General features: G+C 34.0%; 1 protein-coding gene across 1 annotated transcript in view; it reads right to left on the reverse strand.

Moving 5' to 3' along the window:
* The window catches only part of LOC118188305 (ubiquitin carboxyl-terminal hydrolase isozyme L3-like), a 53,884-nt gene extending 34,030 nt beyond the window's left edge, over positions 1 to 19,854 (reverse strand). Inside the window, exons 1-5 of the mRNA XM_035358716.2 lie at positions 19,690 to 19,854; positions 16,484 to 16,640; positions 6,943 to 7,028; positions 1,967 to 2,014; positions 1,687 to 1,762 (exon numbers count right to left, since the gene is read on the reverse strand). Coding sequence (XP_035214607.2) covers positions 1,687 to 1,762; positions 1,967 to 2,014; positions 6,943 to 7,028; positions 16,484 to 16,640; positions 19,690 to 19,782 — 460 coding nt within the window. The 5' untranslated portion in view covers positions 19,783 to 19,854. The remainder of the gene's footprint in view (positions 1 to 1,686; positions 1,763 to 1,966; positions 2,015 to 6,942; positions 7,029 to 16,483; positions 16,641 to 19,689) is intronic.
* Between the last annotated feature and the right edge of the window lie 3,132 nt (positions 19,855 to 22,986).

Genomic DNA, 22,986 nt, shown 5'->3' on the forward strand with positions numbered 1-22,986 from the left:
TTTGCGTCTAAAGACTCTTAAATTATTTGTGGAAAAATTCTTTTGGCAGAATATACATAACAAACTTACAAATTAAAGAATATTACACACTGGTAAATCATAAAACAATACCACTGAATGGAATTTAAGGGAAAAAATCAACTTTTAAAAACTATGTTTTCGCAGACCTTCCTTAAGACAAGCAGAAAATTATGTAAAAAATCTCAAATTTCGACATTAAATATTTCGGACGATTTTTTTAATGAAAGTCAAAATTCTACTTTTTCACGAGTATAAAAATTTTCATAAATGTAATCATAGGTACCTGAGGTATGTATAAAAATCTAGGTCCAATGGAACTTCAACTCACGAACATATTATGTGAACAAAAAGAGCCTCGGATGACGAAAGCGTCTCGAGTTACAAACACTTAAATCGGCAACAAATAATTTTCAAAGGTGTTTTCAGACAACAAATGCTGCGTAATTAACACTCAAAAACTTCCTGAAACATTTTATAATTTCCTTTGAACTCTCTTTCATAAAGTAGTAAATGACTTACAGGGCCCATGAACTCGGCCTTTAGAAAATTATGGTTAAATTATGTTGCAGGCAATAACCGAGAGCTTTACGCTTTGTTTTATTATCTGCGGTATTGTATCTGTAAGCTGGGGCTTGGATATTAACAAAGAACACAAAAAGTTACTAGAGAACACTAAAAATGAGCTCGACAAGAACTGCAATAAATTCAGTAGAAACAAAGGGCAATTGGAGCTGAATTTTTTCAGAGGTACGGGAAGCTAAAAGAAAATGATCATAGTTCTCTTAGATACGCAAAAATATTGTAAAATGGGGTAAGATGCAAAGTTTACACCTAGGTAAAGCAGTAACAAACTGCAGAACAATTTTCAGAACAGTTTTCAATAACAATGTTATGTATAATTTTAGAAACATTTTAAATATAAAAAACAACATATCACATGGGGCAAATTTTTTAGTGAAATGAAGTGAATTTCAAACAGAGTGGGCTAAGATACTAATAAAAGATTTTAAAAAACACTCCAGAAAGATCTGTATGTTAAGGAACTTGCTCATCTGAATAATAACATCTCGTCTTTTTCTTCATCACTTTCCACTTATGTCGCTCATTTTTTTTTTTTTTTTTTTTTTTTTTTTTTTTTTTTTGGTACGAGTAATATGACATTAAAGTTTATCTATTTTATTTATCTAAATTGTGACTCTTTTTTTTCTGGGGGGGAGAGGAGGCTTAAATTTAATTATTTCTATTGATTTTGTGTTACGAACTTCTACGCATAAAATTATTCTAAAGTTTAAATAGATAATCCTCAGTAGTCCAAGAATGGATTAATCCACTTTGCCTGAATTTCTATGGGAAAAATAATTTAGGAACATTACGAATGAGGAACGACCTTCAGGAACGAATTATATTCGAGAACCAAGGTTTCACTGTACTGTCATTTTTATAAGTGTTTTTATTATTTTTTTTTTTTATTATTATTTAAAAATGCCATAAACGTGATTATTTTCGTCATTTGAAACATTTTTGCTGCTGAATGTATATGTCTACGACCAACGGTGACTACTTCAAATAAAAGAGGAAAGCAATTATGAAAGAAAGCAAATTTCAAGATCTAAGATATTTGTTACGAATACATTTATGGTTGTTAAACGATTTCAGAAGTCTCACCAAGCTCATACAGTTGTTCATCAACCGCAACGAAGGTTATGAAATGGAGGTTCGTGCTCTCGTCTCCTTCTGGTGCCTGTCCACAAAAAGTTTAAAGAAATGAAATAAATGTCAGAACTAACAGCAACTAGACATTTAAAAAAATTAGAAAGGAACTAAAAAATAAATTGAGATTTTTAAGTATTGAAAATAAAATTTCTTGAGGATTTTCTTGATATAGAAGAAGAAATAATGAAGTAAAAAGTAATGAAATTTATCTCCCAAGCAAAGGGAGACTCACCTCGGTCTGTCCTTCTTTAGCGAGGGATTCATGCACACAGCATAATGCCTGTAAAGAAAGACAATAAAGTGTTAAGAAGAGAATTCATTATATTTTTTAATTAGGTGTGTGAAAAAGCCCTTCCCGTTTTTTAGTCATAAAATGGAAAGCGAAAAGCGCAAAAGGTAAACAAAATCTGGTTTCATATAACTGCGAGCATTATGTATGTCCACCACAATCTGTCTGAAATCGGGTTTGTTCACCACAATAAAATTTAATTTGGAGTTAAAAGTCTGCAAGTAGCTCTCGCATCCCCTACATTTTCAACGATTTTGAGAGTGAAGGTGTTCTGTAATAATCCAGTGAGAAGACAATCTGTAGGGCTGAGGTCAGGGTAACACTCGGGGTGGGTTAACACTTCCCAATAACAGTCCAGTATTTTTTGTTGAGGTATTAAATCAGCATGTTTCGCATTGTAATACAACATGAGATCTGACATTAGCACGATGAAAGATAACACACTAATAACTGACGACTACTAACCTCTAAAACATTAATTCTCCTCTCTAGCTAGCCAGTTGTATTCAGTACAGGTCAGTCTTCATAGTTTGGTTACATCCAAGGTGATGGCTCCTTTAAATCTTTCCATCGTAGACGTGTTCAGATGCGGTCTTCCTTTGGAGGTTGATTGCATAGTTCTGCAACTCGACATGTTGTAATGCTTAACAATAGGATGCAGACCCCTTTCTTACCTTTTGTTATCATTTGTTCTAAAAAATGGTTGCATGTAACAAGAAATCAAAGAAGCAGAGTTACTGTCTCTCGTCTCTCACTGCTTTTCAGAAAGCAATTTAGAGCGATGTGATCGAACTTCGTGATGAACCCAGAAAACTGCATTTGTCTTTCGACTGTTGTTCTGAAAACCCACGATGTCTCAGCTAGTTTTTGGATGGTTAGATACAGTTCATCTTTTATGTTTTAGTTCAGAACTTCATCAGTAACCACTGATAGACATCCAAAATTTTCTCATTTATATATCTTTTGTCTCCATCCAAACAAATCTAAAACCAACGGTGACTATCTTCAAGTCCTTCTCATATACCTGTAAAAGCTACGGCAAGCTTAGTCAGTAGTTTTGCTTTTATGAAATACTTACCGCAGAGGCATTAGGTATTTTTTTGAGGCAGACGAGATGAAAAAATTAGCAATCGCCTTCACCGGAAATCGAACCACGGGCCTCTTGGATTACCGGCCCAGCGTGCAGAACCACTACACTACGAAGGCACGTTAAGAAGGTGGGAGAAATATCTTATATACTCCCCTTTTTAAAGGGCGACTGGGGTTTTATTAGAGGACCCCAATCGCCAAATCCTGGGTGTGGAGAGTCAACATCCACAACCCTTTTAGTTCGGGCGCCACTGTATAGACAGTAGGTTAATTGGAAAAGCCGGAGAGATGAAACATAAGCAACCGCCTTCGCCGGGAATAGAACTACGGACCTCTGGAATACCAGCCCAGAGTGCAGAACCACTACACCACGAAGGAACGCTAGGAAGGTGGGAGAAATACCTTATATTACAATAAAAATATCTGAGCCACTACTTATGATAGCCATTTTAAAACAATAAACCTACGAGTTACTCTGATGAACTCGGTATCTTTGTATGTGCTGTTACCCAACATTTTATTTTTAACAGATCGGGATCATTTTGTGCAAACCTAAGCGCAAATCGCTGTTCAAAATTGTACGCACAAAATGAGTATAATTTTTACACGTATTATTTAATTATCCAAATGTATTTTCGAGATCTGTGTTTCCAATCGATATAAATTATCTACATATTTAACATTCTGAGTGCTAAACTCATTTCATTATTTTACTTTCAGACGACTTTCAATTACGCTAATTTTGTCAATGGAAAAACGTGCAACTACTTTAGCGGTAATGCGAAAAATTTCAAATCGTTGTACACTGACTACCAATAAGTATTTGAACACCTGTTATAGAAAAGAAAAACTAACTTTATTCAAAATCAATAGTTGGTAGAGCCTCCACGAGAGGTAATTACAGCGTGGACCCTCCGGGGCATACTTTCCACAAGTCTTTGTATGACAGCTAGTGGTATTTTCTTCCACTCGGCTTGGAGAAAGACATAGAAGTTCCTTCACCGATTTTGCACGGATAGTGCACCCCTGAATTCGGCGATGCAACTCGTCCCAGAGGTTCTCGGCAGGGTTCAGATCTGGACTCTGGGCAGGCCAGTCCATTCGATGAACTTCATTGGCACCATACCAAGCCTTGGTTAACGTCGAAGCATGACAACTGGCATTGTCGTCCTGAAGGTAACAGGGGTCCAACCCGTAAAACTGCCACAACGTAGGAAGCACATTGTCATCCAATATAGTGCAGTAGGCATCGGAGTTGAGCTTACCATGAATGGGGACCAAAGGTCCCAGCCCATACCAGGAGAAACACCCCCAGACCATAATTCCACCTCCGCCGAACTTGACTGTTGCCACAATGTATTCTGGCAGGAGACGTTCTCCAGGTAGACGCCAGACCCAGACCCTGCCATCCGAACGGTAAAAGATGAACCTTGATTCGTCACTCCAAAGAACCTGTTTCCACTGATCTACGGTCCATTTTCGATGTGCTTTGCACCACATTAACCGAGCAGCGCGGTTGGACTTTGTGATCAAAGTCTTATGGGCAGCAGCACGACCATGAAAACCAAGCAGATGTGCTTCCTTACGGATGGTATTCATTGAAACAATACTCCCGGATGCCTGTTGAAACTCCTCGCGGATGAGGGCCATCGATTGAGTGCGGTTCTTCCGAATTTCTATGGACAGCACTCGTCGGTCTCTATCGCCCAGTTTCGTTGGTCTGCCGACTCGGGACACATTCCGACAATCCCCTCTCCCCTTCTACTTCTTAATCACATAGGCCACTGTCGATTTTGGGTACTTCAGATCGCTAGATATGTCCCTTAAGGATCGGCCACATTTGTGATACCCGATAATTATACCTTTCTCGAAATCAGAGAGCTCCGAACTGCGACGCATCTTGCATGCGACTAAAGCCGATGCTGTTTCCTACACGATATATACCGGCGGAGTCCGTGACGTACCTTAGGACCTCAGATATCGTCATTTGTATAGGTGTCCAAATACTTATTGGTAGTCAGCGTATAGCTCCTACGCTAGTTACCGCCATATGCATCATAAACACTATTATCAAAGTGCCCCAGGGTTAACCTCGTTTCTAAGACTAGTTTTAAAATTCGTACATAGTGTGCTGTACTGAATTTTAGCACTTGGAACATAATATGAAGACATATGTGCATTAAATCTGCACCAGGTATGGAGAAGATTCACTTAATTAGAAAAATAGACTTTGAAAACAGAATAAAAACGCTAATATAATGCTTTCAGAAATATGATCTACCAACTGATGATCGTTCCGCATAACTTTTCACTAACAGAAAAATAAACTGGGCAAACTGTGTCAAGGACGCTCATGTTACAGAGATGGACAACGTATGTCACTGAGACTGCTTAAGGGCCTTGTTCTGTCACGTTTGTGAGCCAGCATTAGCCATTTGCTATGCGAAGTTAATCGCGCAACTAGAAATTGAGATAGCATAGCGCTTGATTAGACCAATTATACTGTAGTCTCCTGCCCACGAATATTGTTAAAATTTAATTTTCATTTTTCTTTTATTTGCTATTTCCGCAAGTGGCAGAGTTTTAATTTATACGTACAAACTGTGTTATTGTTAAGTTCAAGATTTGAATAAAACAATTTACTTAATGACTCTGCAGTTTACAAAGACGGTGCGATAACTCGCTTGTCAGTCTATGTTGGGTTAAGGACTTTAAGATAAACTAACACAGAGGAGAACCCTACAATTTAATGAGTTATGGAAAAATACGTGACGGGAATCTGCTAAGGGGAGGATTCCTTAATGGAGAAATTTCTAAGGATACCTGCCTCGTATTCATATAATATTACATATGAAGAAAAATCACTAAAATGACTATGTAGCCACTTTCTAGCCGGGTTTTTGAAGCGGGATCGAATTAACCGCGTTAAGTAATCTAATTTGATTAGGCACAAGGAGTCCTGAGTTTAACAGGAGCTAGTTGCGCTTTCTTCTGACCAAGGATCAGAGGAAGCATGTTGTGAAATCTGCTGGGAGCATCAAGAACAAACAATTTTCTAATTACAGCTATAAATAGTGATGAAACTCTGAATTATAGGTAAAGTAGATAGACAATTTGTTATATTGCAGTTTTCGTTGTATTCGAATCGTAATAATAGAGTCAAAATCTCAGACTTCATAAGTAAGCTTTACTCATGTTTCTAACAGTTGAAAAAAGTTGAAAAGTTTTAAAAACTTACACATTGGCATTTTTTATACATTGTTGCGCGTTATGCAAAGTATAGTAACGTAATTAGGTTTGGTAAACTAATCATGGAGTCCCACGATGGCTATCTGCCTATAGGAAAGGATGCCTTCGTGGAGGATTTTTTAAGGAAAATTAGTTCTTACTTACGATACACATACGGAAAAGCGTCAAAACTCGCATCTAGCTAGCACATGCATCTCGATTTGACTCCAGGTCAAATGACCAGTGTTTAGCGATTTCACTGCTTGGCCGCTGGTGAACTAAAACACACTAGGAGTATCCAATGGTTTTTTTTTTTTTTCCTTCAATGGTAGATTGTGAACAATTACAAATGTAACCCAGTCCATTAATCTATACAAGGCCGGATGTGGTGGTCTCTTTATTATGGATGCAACTAATAGGTGGGCCACCTTTGCCTTTCCTATGAAGGGACGGACAATTACAACCATGCCTTCTCCGGTATTCGAACCCAGGCCCTTCGGCATCGCAGTCAGCTTCCCTGACCACTATACCGACTGGGCGGCGGAGTATCTAATGTTGAAATGCAAAAATGAAGATGTTTATATACATATATATATAGTTACCTCGTCCATCTCCAGTTCTTGTCCCCTTTCTTCTGGGGACATTTCTTTGGTGCGTTCTAAGAATTCTTTCAAAGATGATCCGTCATCTAAAAAAATTTTTCGAAATTAAAAGTTGCAAATTACAGTGGACAAGGATGAAAACTAAAACGGCTACATTTATTTTGTGAAATTTCATATTTAACTTAAAAACTACGTTATATAATGTATTTAGGCACTACATAATGTGGTACTTTAAGTACTCACACACTATAACATCAACCACCAAATATGAAAGTTACTTAAAACAAAATTTACATTTCATGAACATGTTACAGGTCTATTTGACCAAGTGATTAGTAATAATCATCCTTGCCAGCAAATAGACTAATCAAACAGAAAATACTGAAGAGGAATATATAATTTCGTTATCAAGTACTAATTAATTTATAGATCAGAGATTAACACGTCTACTGTATCAAAGAATTTTTAATTAATTCATCATTCGCTTCCTTTCGTTACTTAATTTTCATTTGTTTAATTAAATTGAAGATAAATCATTAAAAATTATTATTATTATTTTTAAATGGGCGTTGAGTTTAAATACCTTAGCGTTACGCTGATGCTTTGATATGTCTGTCAGACTCCTTGCAAATTTAAAACTGCGACTACAAATTAAAATAAAAGGTATTTAAACCATTATTAAATTCAAAGAAATCAGAATCAGGAGCATAAATAATAATCAGAATCATAAATAAACTCAGGAGCCAGAAAAGCCAAAAAACTGTAAGCCGACTATAGAAGCAAAGGACAGCAGAAACACAACGGGTCATGGACTTCACGAGCTTCGAAAAGTATGTAGTAGGCAATGCATACCCTACTTCCAGCAAAGCGTTCCAGAATTTAGATGTATTCCAAGGTCCTGGATCTCTCTGCTTAACAGCGCGATCCATGGCATCCCAAATATGTTCTATCACTTTTAGATCTGGAGATTTCGTTGGGAATGGTAGAACATCAGGCTCAGATTAGTGCTTTTGTAACCATAATATGGCATCATGACAATTGTGTGGAAGTAGTCATGTTGGAATAGCCTCACTTCATCTACATGAATACGAGACATGTATGGATATATCTCGTCAGAACGCCCATAGTGTTGATCATTCACAGATGTGTGTTTAAATGCACCAGGGTTTCGATGACTTCCAGCTAAACAAGCCCTCATACCGTTTACCATTAAATCGGAAGTACTTAGTTAATTTTACTTTACTGTCGTCTTTTACTGAATGTTCAGAGTCCGATGTATTTTTTAAACGAATCTGGAGTTTAATGATAGCAAATCTTCATCTTAAGATGAATTTTCTATGTTGCGTATCTGACTGCAATTTTGTACATTCCATTGCAAGTTTACAAGTAAATTAGATATCAAATGAGAATTAAATAGCAAATATGTTGAAATTAGTTGGTGTTTTCTCAAATTTTGAAATATGTTCCCATAGCTTTTCCATAAAATGATAATCAATGCAATTTTCGCTCTTTACTTGAATTTGTTTAAACACAGTTCTCTAATGAAGTGGTTCTTACTTTAAACATGAAAGGGGCTAAATTAATTCTTAATACTGGCTATCTTCGAAACATTGGTTTTATTCTATTAAACTAAGAATAATGCACTAGATATCAGATTGACAGTTCTCTTTTCATTTATATGAAGTGGGCCCAACAAAGGGCTCTAAGGCTACAAGCATCCTCGAATTGACAAATTTCAATTTTCAGGTTGCTTCTAGACGCATATGCTTTAAAAGCCAACTAAACGACAGTTAATTAAAAATCTGTTTCACTATTTAACTAATAGAGAAACTGTTTAAGATTAGTAGTTTATTCTCGCAAACACTATAATTTTCTAGATTAAACAAAAGGTCTACCTTAGTTTAGACCTGAAACTGGAAAAAAAGTGGCAGATATAAAAAGTTAGTGACAATATTGATTCTGATACACACATATTCAAAACATAAGGAAAATTATTCGATATTTCTTAATAATTAAAATTTATTCTTTAGTTGAAAACTAGGTAATTTATGCACATTGCCAGCTGAATTAATTTAACAATTGCGAATAACATGATGAAGAAAATTTTAAAAGATTTAAATTTGTATATATATTGAGTATTTTCAGATCGACTAGCGTATTCCCACAAAAAAATTTTAATAATTTTCCTATTAGCTGACAACATAAACTTCAGGATTTACTGTACAAGTGAATTGAAACTTGTGCAAAATATATGAAGCCAATTCAAGCGTCCATCTTTCGTATTTTCCGCAAGAGTTGTCACGGAAAGATATACTCTGCAGGATATATCAGCCTTTTCCGTCCTTGACTTACATCGATGGCGTCAAATTGATCATCGATCGGCTTCGTCCTTGGAATCGAATATTTTGAACTCTATCTCAACTAATCAAACTTCGGAAATTTTAGGAGCACAAAGGAATCCGATCTTCAGTTCCCCATCTTTTTTCATGGCGCGGAAGCTCTCACTGTTTAGAATAACCGATATACCAATATATTTTTCCCATACTAATTAAATCAGTTACGTCTAATCTAGGGTGTTTACGTAGAATTTTTTCTTCACGAATATTTATATAATCTTGAAAGTTAAACCTTGTGAGAAAATTTGACGATAAAATAAATCAGGATATCTATATAAATTCGCAAATTTACTGCACACGATAATCAGCGATATTTCATGGCATACTGGCGCTATTTTCAACCGCCCTTCAGTCTTTAAAAAGCTTAAGTTAACGGTATATATAATCTCTGGATGTACCGACTTATTAAATTTTCATCAGTGATAACTAACGTTTATTAGAAATTAAACAATCTTTATGTGTACATTCTTTGCTGATCACTAAAGAGTCATCATCAGTAAGTCACAATTCGTCTTTGCTAATCTCTATATCTCATAATACCTTAGTTGTATGATTTCGACATTGAAAAATGCATGAAAAGTGAAAATGGTTCTTTAAAGAAATAATTCAGATACATGATTAATCCCTTCACCACTACCACATGCACACTAGAAACTTAGTTATTCAAAGCTGTTCAACGTAATCATTCATCTCAATGTATTTCTCCAGACTACAGAACATTACTCGAAACATTTATGACCGACTTGACCCTACTAATTGAAATTTCGGAAATTAATCTGATTCATGTCAATTATTTTGTTCTGGAACAAACTAACTTTTGAATTTCGAAGTGCTTGTACATGGAAACATATGAGGTTTGAGATGGCGAAAGAGGTCTACCTCGGACAAGTCGATTATAAGAAAGGAAAGTCTTGGCAAATAATAGAGCTTTATCAGGCTGGAAACCTTTAGAGTAATTTAAGAGCTGATAGAAACTTATTTCAGAGCTATTTGCATGAAAATGCTGCCGCTCATCAGTCACTAGGATAATATAGATTGCTATGGCTACTACTTTTCCATTTATGTAGCCTCTGTTCATGAATTTTCCCATAAGTAAGTATCCTGAAGAGTCACTCGACAGAACATATGGCTACATATTAAAATTGGATGCCTAAATAAATCGTTTCCGTATTTAAGTACAACCAGGATAGTCTAGTACACGAACCCTTACCAGTAAAGCTATAAACAAATTATAATCATAAACAATTGCAGAACCGTGGTAGTTGAAATAGTTTCAGCTCTGATATGGACCTTACGAAAACTACATTCATCAGCTGAAGTAATATATGAAAACTAACTGTGATATGTTGAAATTGATTATTCAAATAAAAAAAAAGTATTTAAATTATTTCTAAAACTGAACTGATATCTCGACCATCCACATGTTTAACCCATGTTGTGAAATTTATGTGGTAATTTTTAAAGTTTTTCCTTTTCGTGTCAGCCTGTTACTTGACCCCCCAATCTTATTTTCTGCAGATGTTTGGAAAAAAAGTCTAATTTTCCTAAATAGCATTTTTAGGCTTTAATAGGTCAGAATATAAATTTTCTAAGCAGAATGCTTAAAAGTGTTTCAGATAACTCACTGCGAATGAAGTTCTAAACACTGAATTTGATTCTTTGATGTCAAGGATAAATTTGAATAAAATTCGTATGAAATAAATCCGGTTTGATCGAAATTCGATTAAGTTTTAAAGAAATAATGTACAACTCTAAACAAGAAAAAAAAAAACCTCATTTATGGCTTCTGGGAGTATTCCTAACAGTACAAACTTATTCTTCGAAGTACGTCATTATTTTTACCAGCTATGAATTGCAAACATAGAATGTTAAATTTATTTCAAGCAACAAGCATTCTTTTGGTTAAAAGATTTAAATAATAAAACTGTTGTAAAATGTTCTACAAAACTATCTCATAACAAGGACAGAAACCTGACATTTTGACCTATATTCTATTACAAATCGATTTCCTAATAATCTTGATTTGACAAATTGTTCGGCTAAAAATACACTCCGGAAAATACGACCATGAAAAAGCTGAAAGTAAAGGCTATCTCAGTGACAGAAAGTCAATGATAAATATAAAAAGCATTGATATGAAACACTGCAATGAGCTTATTCTTCTGTGCTCCAAAGTAGTACGGAAAATGATACAGAATATTCGACAAGTTTCAGCTTTTTATACTATAGACCGAAGCTGATACAATTTGTTATCTTCAGAAGCTTGCCGAAATATCTTCTCCGAAGAAAATCAAAACGTTCCTTTACAAGTTTTGATAATGTTAAATATTAGACACTAAACAATATATTAAGAGTTCATAATTAATCAGATGTTGCAACATGTTATTCGAATGCTATTTCTTAATATATTTGTGTTTAGTATTATTGTACCTTTTGTTGCAAATTAAATTTTGTCCCAATTTCTAGGAATTACTAATTTTCGAAAATCAAAAATTAGTAATTTCGAAATTTAAATTACTTGAAGTTCAATGGTAATTTCAAATTCTAAGTTTCAAAATTCTAGCTCGAAAGAAACCCAGAAGACATACAGAGTATATACATCATTTTAATAACGCAGACACACAGATAGTTGCATAAATAAATGTACATAGATTCTAAGGAAATTTGTCAAAAGAATATCGAACACGATTATCAAAAGGCAAATGTTAAAGAGGCAAACGTTTCTTTCGCAGCATCTCCCGCGCACAATTAAAATCGAAAATTTCCAAGCTTCACTGTCGTTACCAATTTAGGTATCAAAACAAAATAACAACTGCAAGCATTCGCATCGCCCTCTCGTGCGGGGAAGAATAAGCAATTTAGTAATGTGCTGAAATGTAAGGCATAGAACGTATCTACATAAAAGTTCTCAATACATTCATTCGATGTTGAGTAAAACCGATCTATTCTCGATGATATAGCAGCAGTGAAACATTACAAACGTTCCAAGATCTACATTCCAAGAAGAAGTATAAAGTGCTTGCTAGATTACTCAACTCATAATATAAAAACGAGCATACGCAAACATTCTTGATTTTTCGTATATAATATGAGAGCATCGATAATATCCTATTAACTTTAATAATATTTTATAGTATAGTTTAATAATATTCAGTTTAATAGTACTAAAGGAAAGAAATTCGAGATATAATTAACATGAGACTTCTACGAATTATAAAAGGACGAATATAACCAGGCGTCTAACAAAGCAGCCAAGTCAGTTTAATATACCGTATTCACCCCCTTTTTTTACTAATTTTTTCGTACAAAAATGGAGAGAGGAAAATTATGCGAATAATTTAATTTCCGAAAGATGCGATTACAGTAAGAATGATGAAACGTATTTCCGAAAGATGCGATTACAGTAAGAATGATGAAACGTATTCATGTATGATGTACTGGTAACTATCACAATGTTATTTATTTAAAAGAAACATTTCAGCAAGAATACATAATAATATTAACATTGCAATATCCAGTAAGATATCTTCCTTTCTGTATCTTTATATCTTGAATCTCCCTCGCACTTTTAGGCATCTGCCACACCTTTTAGGCCTCGAATCATTCATTGCTGCTAGAACTTCTGCCTGTGTCGTCTGCTACAACTTGCAGACCGTCTTCTTCGTCAACAATAATTTGATTAGGAAAAGCACGCGAGTCTTATTTGCCTAAAACAGGGTTTCTTAAACTGTTGGTCGTGACTCCCCAAAGGGATCGCGGGACTTGCAGCAGGGTGTCGCCAACGATTTTAGCTGTTTTGATATTTCTTTAACTTATTACAATAGTTTTACAACTACCAAATATTTTTACACAATGTATCTGAAAATAGATAAAGATAAGACAATACAGACAAAGAAAAAAGCAAAAACGTTTCGACGCATTCTTTTTATAATATAAACGTTCCTTTTCCTTGCTTTGCAAATGCCGCTGTCATTTCGTCTGTTACTTATTTAAAATTTTCACATTGTTCTATGTCTTAAAATTAAAAATTAAAGTTAATGACCTGAAACTGTAATAGTATATTACAGTACAAGTGAAAAAATTGACAGTTTCACTCACACGTGTGTCGGATTTGCGCAATACTTATGGGGGTCCCATAAAATTTTTGTGAATATTATGGGGTCCTGGGGGTCGCGAAAAAATCGCAGTTGATAAAAAGGGGTCACGACTGAGAAAGTTTAAGAAACCCTGGCCTAAAGAAAGGGAGGAAACTGCCTAGTATCTACGTTATATATGGGGAAGTCCACAAACACTCCTGTGCAACCAGCCCGTCTGCCTGGAATTGAACCCAGGTTGTGCTACTAGCATTCAGTGACTTCACTCGACCCCTGATGGGTACTTGGCGTCAAAAAAACCATCAACAATGGTCGCCGTGCTAACAGTCCATGCTGCTGCAGACGTCGTCGCACTATCCGCACGGATACGTGTTCTACATACGAGCCAAATTCCTCACTCAAGGTATGCGACGTGGCTGAACGATCCCACAAGACTGAGAACTATCTTCTCGGCCATCAAAAGCTCGCGTCCGCTGAGATTCTGTATGGGGTTTAGTATAGCCCCTCAGGACCCATCGATTCCATATTCGTTTGGCTACTATCCTGCTGCGATGGAATTTAATCACGTGCTGTAAGAGTTTCTCCTTACACGAGGCATAATACGGCCTTTACATAAACAACCAATGTTCAAATGCGATTTCCAAACGAGAAGTCCAATTAGAAACTTGGAACTTGCGAGTACAATTCGCATTTAGCTGACTACGCTTTAACCAATATTGTAGCTTATTGCCCTACGGAGGACGGTAGTAAACTGGTTTTTAAGAGGGCAAGCCCGCCACCGATAACCCGAAAAGAATTGCCAAAGCATGTGCCATCATCTAGTGGCACAAAGAATTATTATTATTTTCGATTCCGTTTCTTGCTGCTGTCGAGCTATTGATGCAGTAATCATTACTTATTCTTCTCCTGCAAAATTTATGAGTATTTCTGCGGCTTTGAAAAACAAGTTCAGAATATTCGCTGGTAATTCGAAAACCCTCCTCTTAAGAAACCCTTGACTTAATCATATGTTAAATGGAATAAAGTTGCACTTGTGAAATAATTTTGCACTTGGGAGATACTTTGCTTCGTATGAAATACAAAGTATGTATTGGAAATTCATCAGCAGATTTGCAAGAATGCCTGCTGTGCAGTCTTCCTATTTATACACAATATAGATGGCGTTGCTCATATCATCTTTGCACTCATGCGCTGGAATGCTAATCACTTGCATATTACAGCTTGTAGTATTTTTCCTGCATATTTGGCATTTGTTCCATGCCGCCTTCATGACATAGCAATTTCAATGGCCAACAGTGTAGTAAGACAAAATGGTCACTACTTGAACGAATGCATTTTGACATTAGAGGGGCTCGCTTTCTGAACGACTTTAGCAAGGGAGAAATTACATGAAGAATTAAAAATTTTCATAACCTTCGCTGAAAAGGTAGAGAGAAAAATATGAGAGTAAAATTATGTTATTTTGCGGTAATTATGTTATTTTGCACTTGAAATACTTACAATACGAGTTCAAAACAAATCTAAATTTAAGACACAATAACACGCCGAATAAATACTAATTCAGAAGTCAAACAACAAAAATCAGCGTTATACCTACAAAATTTTCACAGGACTAGTTTCGATGGTTTTACTGAACCATCATCTTCAGCTGCAAAACCGCAAATGAACAAGATAGGAAATAATGATTAGATAAGATAAGAAACCCCGGACAAGAATAAGCAAGTGGCGCCATCTGTTGGCGAAACCAGAACTAAAACATAATTTCTCTAAAAGCCGAAGGCAAATTTGGATTGGAATTAGGATCGTTAACTAGAACAGAAAGATTTTTTTGAATGTGAAATGCCTCTAGAAAATCCAGTTCTCCAATGGAAGATGTTTTTTGAATAATTTTGGCAGCAGAAAAATTGAAAGTGTGATTTTCGGACCAACAATGTTGAGCAACAGAAGACTTCTGTGTTTCCTTTTTTCTAACATATGCCTCATGTTCTTTGACGCGAAATTTTAAGGCTCTCTTAGTTTGGCCAATGTAAATTAAACCACACTGGCAAGGAATCCTATAAATACCCCAGGAATTCATATCCGGAATGGGGTCCTTAAGTATGGAACTCGGAATTTTATTGATGGGAGCTAAATTGATGAGAACTAAATTATTTAAAAGCAATAGCTATTGACAGGGGCTTTTCACCCAACATTATTAATCAAGCAGTTAAAAAATTCTCATCTCAACACACTAAAAGCCACACTCTTATTTTAGGAGATTATAAAAATTCTGTTGTCATTCCCTTCTTTCCATCAATTAGCTATAAAGTTGCACATATTTTGCAGAAATTTAACTTTCGGGTTGTTTATTCTCCCATCAATAAAATTCCAACTTCTATACTCAAGGACCCCATTCCGGATATGAATTCCTGGGGTATTTATAGGATTCCTTGCCAGTGTGGTTTAATTTACATTGGCCAAACTAAGAGAGCCTTAAAATTTCGCGTCAAAGAACATGAGGCATATGTTAGAAAAAAGGAAACACAGAAGTCTTCTGTTGCTCAACATTGTTGGTCCGAAAATCACACTTTCAATTTTTCTGCTGCCAAAATTATTCAAAAAACATCTTCCATTGGAGAACTGGATTTTCTAGAGGCATTTCACATTCAAAAAAATCTTTCTGTTCTAGTTAACGATCCTAATTCCAATCCAAATTTGCCTTCGGCTTTTAGAGAAATTATGTTTTAGTTCTGGTTTCGCCAACAGATGGCGCCACTTGCTTATTCTTGTCCGGGGTTTTTTATCTTATCTAATCATTATTTCCTATCTTGTTCATTTGCGGTTTTGCAGCTGAAGATGATGGTTCGGTAAAACCATCGAAACTAGTCCTGCGAAAATTTTGTAGGTATAACGCTGATTTTTGTTGTTTGACTTCTGAATTAGTAAATCTAAATTTGTTTGCAAAGATTCAGAAAGAATGTTTTGAAAAACTACTTTTAGGAATATTAATTCTGCCGAAGGCTTATTGTTTTCAAGTCAGAGTTTCAGAGGAAAATCATATGTTTTTCTTACCAAGCTCCACTTCATCTTCGGCATTAGCGATAGCGTGAATGATGGAAACTGTTCCACTGGCATTGTTGGCGTCCAGCTTCATGAAATAGACTCTGTCGCTGACCACTTGGCCTTCAGCGTCGATAGTTTCTTGCTCCCTTTGACAGTATTCATCATGCTAAAGAAAAAGATGAATAAATTATGTATACTTAATAATAAGAGTAGAATATGCGACATTCTACTCTTATTATTAAGAATGCGACATTCTGTGCTCATCAACAGATATGTTCTAAGTCTCGTAGAGCTAAAAAATTCAGCAACTCATTTTAAGTAAATTGCCCCTATAGCAGGGAAAATTATGACATTTTCAAAAATATAAGAGTTATGACGGAAAATATAAACTGCTGCGATGTTAAAGAATTGTGCTTAAAATGATGCCAGGAATTATAGGGCTAATAAATAGATTTTGCAAAATTAAATGTTAATATGTTTAAAAATACTATGCAGTTTGTTTCCACTCTACCAAATAAATAAATAAATGAATAAAAATTATTCGCTCTTAAAACGCTTTCAGATTTTAATTTTCTAAAAAAAGGCAATCGATAAAGCAGTATTTTAAAGTATTTGAATATTTTAAGTAATTTAATTTTGTGGTTGGCTTGGTTTGGTTTATTTAATTACGCCAAAACCTCAGGGGCTATCTGCCTAAGGGAAGGGATGCTTTCGTTGAGAATTTCCGAAGGGAAACTGAAGGAAGACATAAGGAAACACATAAGGAAAACCAAGAAAAGACCTATACAATCAGCACGTTCGTGGGTTTCGAACCTCCGACCGAACAACTTTACCGCTCGGCAGCTGGCGAGCTTTAATTTTTTTTAATGGAATAAATAGTTTTCTATAAATTAAAATCTAATAGTTCATTTCAAACTATTTAGTTTATTTTTAAGATAGTCTAGTTAATCGGATACATTTTTTAAACTATATTTCTTATTAATCTTCTATTAATTAATAATCATATAAATAACTCATTTTTTAACTAGGAAATCAGAATTTAGAAAATATTTATTAATTAAAAATTAGCAGAAAATTTCAATTACAACATATTCGTTTGTTTTATTAATTATTCACATTTCATTTAACGCATACATGAACTATTAAAAAGTTACTTCGATTACCAGTATTTTGAGGTTCGTAAACAGCTGAAAGTGTAGACACGCATTTTGGTGAACGCAGATTTCAGGTCTTTCAATAAATTTAAAAACCTGCATAAGGCAAATTAGTTGAACTTCGCTTTATATAAAGACACGTGGATTGCAAGGATAATTCAAGCATTTTACAACTGAAGCCATTCATTTTCGTCGCTATACCGCTGCCTTGAAAGAAGCCTTTGAAAGGGTTTGACCGAGTGTTTGAGCGGGGAAGGAGGGAAGTGTTTCTTAATACGTCTAGTCAAAGATCATTATATTCGGAGCGCAAAGTTAACTACCAGCAGCAACAGTATTTATAATAAAAATAATTTCTCTTCCTGCTGTTCCGAGTGGTTTCACTAGTTATTCTCTACGTCTAAACAGCTAAATAACTATTCTGAGCATCTTTTGAGTAAAAAATCACGTTTGATCAAAACAAAAAACTGTTTCTAATCCATGGGGCAATAAAATCTTCCAGTTGATGAATATCATGCCCAAAACACTGAATTTTCAAAATCGTACTAAAAAGCACTCTTTTCTTGACGCGTTCCAGGAGAAACGATTTATTCTCTTGCATTTGTAGCATATATGCAGTTGTGTTTTTATTGCATTCTGCAATCTGGCCTTCACACGAAAATTTAGATTTGTTTCCTGACTTGAAATTTGTATAACACAACATGAAGCATATTTGGTAGCTGTAAATTTTCATAGAAATTCAGAAAGTTGCAGTGAAAAAAGTTACTCTTATAAGCTCTGCTGCCCGTACTTCCTTTGTGAACTTCTAAAACGCATATACAAAAACAGAGAAAACGCATTCTGAAGGTATAACAAATACTGAAGGCTTGTGGTTTTAGATAAAACCGATACTTTATATTTGAAATTATACCAATGCATTGCTTATCCATATATTTAAAGCTTAAACTTACCGAAGATTAGCTCCAGTACTTCAGTTTTTGAGTGATATCGGAATTTCAGCCTAAGCTCAAATAAAGTGACCGCCGGTATTTTATCGTGAAGATAAACAAAATATCATTCGAAAATAGCTATTAACGCACCATTTCTTTTAGCAGGTAATAAATCTGATATTGAGATCAACTAAGTGTTCCCCGGAAAAAGCAAAATATGCGAGAAAATTTTAACTGTTAGGTAAGAAATCCGATAAGTCGAAAAGAAATTTCTTAAAGAAGAGGAATACTTAGCACTTAACTCAATCAACTTAAATGGATTGGAAAGCAAATCACAAACATACTTCAGAACAATGACATTTATATTATTCTCACCGTATTGTCAACTTTAATTTATAAATCTTTCATTTATTTCATTTAATATTTCTTACGCATATTTTAATTAATTTATTTATCTCCTTATATTTTATTTAGTTTTACTTGCTATTTGTTGTTTAATTCATTTTTTAATACTTCGGAGGAAACCTCTTTGGAGGTTTTTATTGTTTTTAAGTAAGCGGATTTGACATCCTGGCAGAATGAAAATACTGTCACTTGAAAAAAGTATTTGCAAGCTTCTGGACAAGCGATCTAGAGAAATAAATGCACAGCTACGTGCTGAATAATTAAGTCATTTCTTAACCAAGCAAGTGCACAAGGTTTCCATGTGGCGTTATAAATGTAGGTAACGACTTAAAATGCAAATCAGAATTTGTGCCTATGACATAATGCAAAAGAGGTTTTTGGAGGGGGAACAGAAAATAGGCAAGGGGGAAAAATTCATATTCTTGGTTTTGGCATGATTTTGAGATGATTAAGGAGAAACACATGAAAATTTACTATTTATTGCATTAGCAAATGTAATGTAATAAAATATTTCTACTATTTAATACATCCCCTATGTATGCATTACTGTTTAAATTCATTTAGTGTGGTATTATATTATAAATTAAATACAGAAACATTTAAAGTAATTTTTATAAAGTATTTTGTATTAAGGAATTTTTTGAAAGTATTCTGAATTTTTTTTAACTTTTCAAGTTAAAAAAATTAAATAAATTAAAAAAAAAATAAAATAAAACAAAATAATACTCACTTGTTCTCCTGTTGGAAAGAGAAGAAGAACTGCTTTGACTTTTTTCGGAAGATTTTCCAAGTGTTCGTCATCCAAGTCAATGACATCGATCATCGTCCACTCTTCCGGAACACCTACGTTGCTTAGAAACTAGACAAAGAAAGCAAATGCCAGACTCAACAGAACCAACAATAAAGTCTGATAATGGAAGGCAAGACCGAGTTCAACGTTATTTCCAAGACTGCAGTTTTATATTAACTTTAAATGACACAGTACGAATCTTAAGAACCCTAGAATCGCATTTCACTTAATGTCATTTTTGTTTACACGGATATTATTTAGCTCAATACTATCATTTTCAGAGAAAATACTGATGTTTTATCTTAAAATTATCTACTTTTCTGTAAATGTTTAAATATAGGATGCAGTCACATCAAGTGGATTTTAGTGTATGTACTCTTAAGATCCGTCCATACCAGTTTCTCTCAAGTTTTTCACTTAGTCAATTAAAGACATTGAACAGCATCCACCATCCTATAAAAGGATGTCAAACCCAAATGTCTGAATCCCTATTTTAAGAATTTTTAACGTAGGTTACTCCATACAAAAGCAGACAAACTTTGCTTTGCTAGCATTTTCAAGCTCTAATTTTCAGTAAGGATTTATTCACAATAAATATAAAAAATTCTTATATCCTTAAAAAAATAAAAATTGATTAAAATCATTTATAAGTATCGACTAATTAATTCAGTTGAATGAGATAAACTAATTCATTTGATTTGTTGATTAAAAATTCTGCCAGTTAAGAGTTTCTAATTATGTTAGTTTCTAATTATCGAAAATAAATCAATGGAGAAATATTTGATGCAGAATGTATAGAGATATAAACTATTCATTTTGGAGATTACCACAACATATTTCAGAGTTTTTCAAAATATTTGCAATAATAATAGGAAACATCAGTTACATGCTGATTTCATTTCTCATAAATTAATTAGCATTATTGTGACAAGATTTTGAAGAAAAGGTTTTAATGATCGAGTCCAATTTTACATTTTCATGACCATTAAAAACGAATGTGAATTATGTCCCAGAAAATCTACAAATACAGCTAATTAATTTACACTAAGATATAAATCTTATTCAAGGTTTGAAGGTCAAAAATTTATTAAATAAATGAAAGGTTGTTATTTATTTTTATATCCCATATGGAAATATTTCGGAATTTATTTATTTTTAGTTTAGCAAAAAGCAAGATATTTAGTGGTTAATTCAACATATTAGAATTATTTGAAATAAATATTAGTATGAAAATTTTATATTTAGCTATCAATACGATTAAATTACAAAGTGAATTAAAACAGAAATGTCTTACAATTGCCAACCTGTATATTTCAGAAAAAATATGTATATATAAAACTTGAGCTTTTTCGGTTGCATTATTTTTATTATTGTTCATGTATGTTTTAACAAACATTTAGTAAACAAAATTTTTAATTCAGTTCAAAATTTTTTATTTTGTTAAAAAAAAAAAAAAAAAAATTGGCCCCATTTGCTGCTTTGAGATCGTGCATTCGGTCCTCATGAGACCACTGCATTAAGGCATTTTAAAAGCGATTCATGTATTCAATACTTCATATACTTTTCCAGGTATGTTGAGTTATTAAGCAAGTTTTTAAACGAATAAATTTCGACAACACTGAAATTAAAAGCTTCGCGATGACAATTTTGATCTGTGCATATCAGACATTTCGTTTTTACATTATAATGTCCTTAATTTACATTTTCAGGTCATTTTGAAGAAAATTGCTACGAAAAACTTGATATTTAATAATTATCAGGATTAAGTAAAACAAAACACTAAAAACAGGTCAAGAATTTATTTTATCAAGAGTTGATAGACACTGAAATGGGAATGTTATTGAATACCCTGGCATACTCTTTCGTTAGTGAAAAAATAAATATTCAGCATCAGGTTTTGCTTGTTACGACTTACTTAATACAGCAAAATCTGTTAAAAATAATGTAAGAACTTTTCATGGGCCTAAGAATATATGTAAGTGGCATATTAAATAAATCGAACTTCTATATATAAGTAGGGAAATTGGATAGCTAAAAATATTGGCTTCATTAAATGTAAAAATTCTTGCTCTGTTTTCACGTGTCTAAGAATATATGTACCTGACATATTAAATAAATTGAACGTCTATATATAAACATGGAAACTGCGTAGGTAAAAATAGACATTTCATTAAATGACTATTATTGGATGAAGCTTGACATTTTTATATTTGTTGGATGTATGTTAATTTCTCAGATTCGTGTTACGTTCTTCTATAATATTAAAAATATCCCAAATTCAGCGAAACAAAAGCAAACATAAATGTAGTACTTTTTAATCAGATGAAGTGCTTTTTCTTGCATAGCTTAATACAGAATATTTTTGTTGAGAGATCATTCCGCTATTAACATTAATATGAAATGGTGTTTTCTTTTTATGTGCACACAGGTAATTGTTAAATTCCACAGTTTTCGAAATTCACGCAATGGTTTAACAAATAGCATCCACTTTATTTTTGTTGAATATGAATTGCTTTAAAATTCTTCTAAAACCCATTATGGTGGATCTGGTATGTTTAGTTAGTTTAATAAAGAACGATACAATAACCATGAAATTTTATATTCATTTATAACTATGACCTATTCCCACTTAAAAACTCTGCTTTTCTTTTTCAGTTTTAAAAAGTAGAATCTTGTAACCTTAGGCGTAATTCAATCCATTATTTTCAACGGTCTACGCGATCAGTACTGTTGGCATCTTTTATGAGTTAAGCCTTAGATTACTAACGGGACACATATGACCCACTAAAAGTTTAAAAATTACTGATGAGTTAGAAATACTTAGAAACTCACTGTAGCGTATCCCAGTCGTAGAATCAAACCAGTTGAGCATGTTTCATTTTTTGTTACCCAGTTTAGGATAAATATTTTCCCGCCAATTGTCGTTAGTGACAGCAACCTAACTAGCTCCCCCGGAAACTCGGAGAATATTTGGCTGCCTATATCGCACGTATTTTGAATCAGCTCTCGTTCAAACCGCTTTAAATCGTACCCTTTCTATAATCGTCGACATAATGAATGTGTAAAAAATAGAAGAGAAGCACTCCAAAAAATGGCAAGTTGTTTTATAAATGCATGTTGTGCATTATTGATTTATTTCGTAAACCTAAATATTATCTTAAATGTGACATCTCTCAACAAACGGAATAAATAGAAAGCTCCGTGAAGCAGCAGAGCCGTCACCTTGAAGTAATCGAT

The sequence above is a fragment of the Stegodyphus dumicola genome, chromosome 6 (genome assembly GCF_044657685.1).
Source record: "Stegodyphus dumicola isolate Sdum_Otavi_A_Nest chromosome 6, ASM4465768v1".
Taxonomy (NCBI): Eukaryota; Metazoa; Arthropoda; class Arachnida; order Araneae; family Eresidae; genus Stegodyphus; species Stegodyphus dumicola.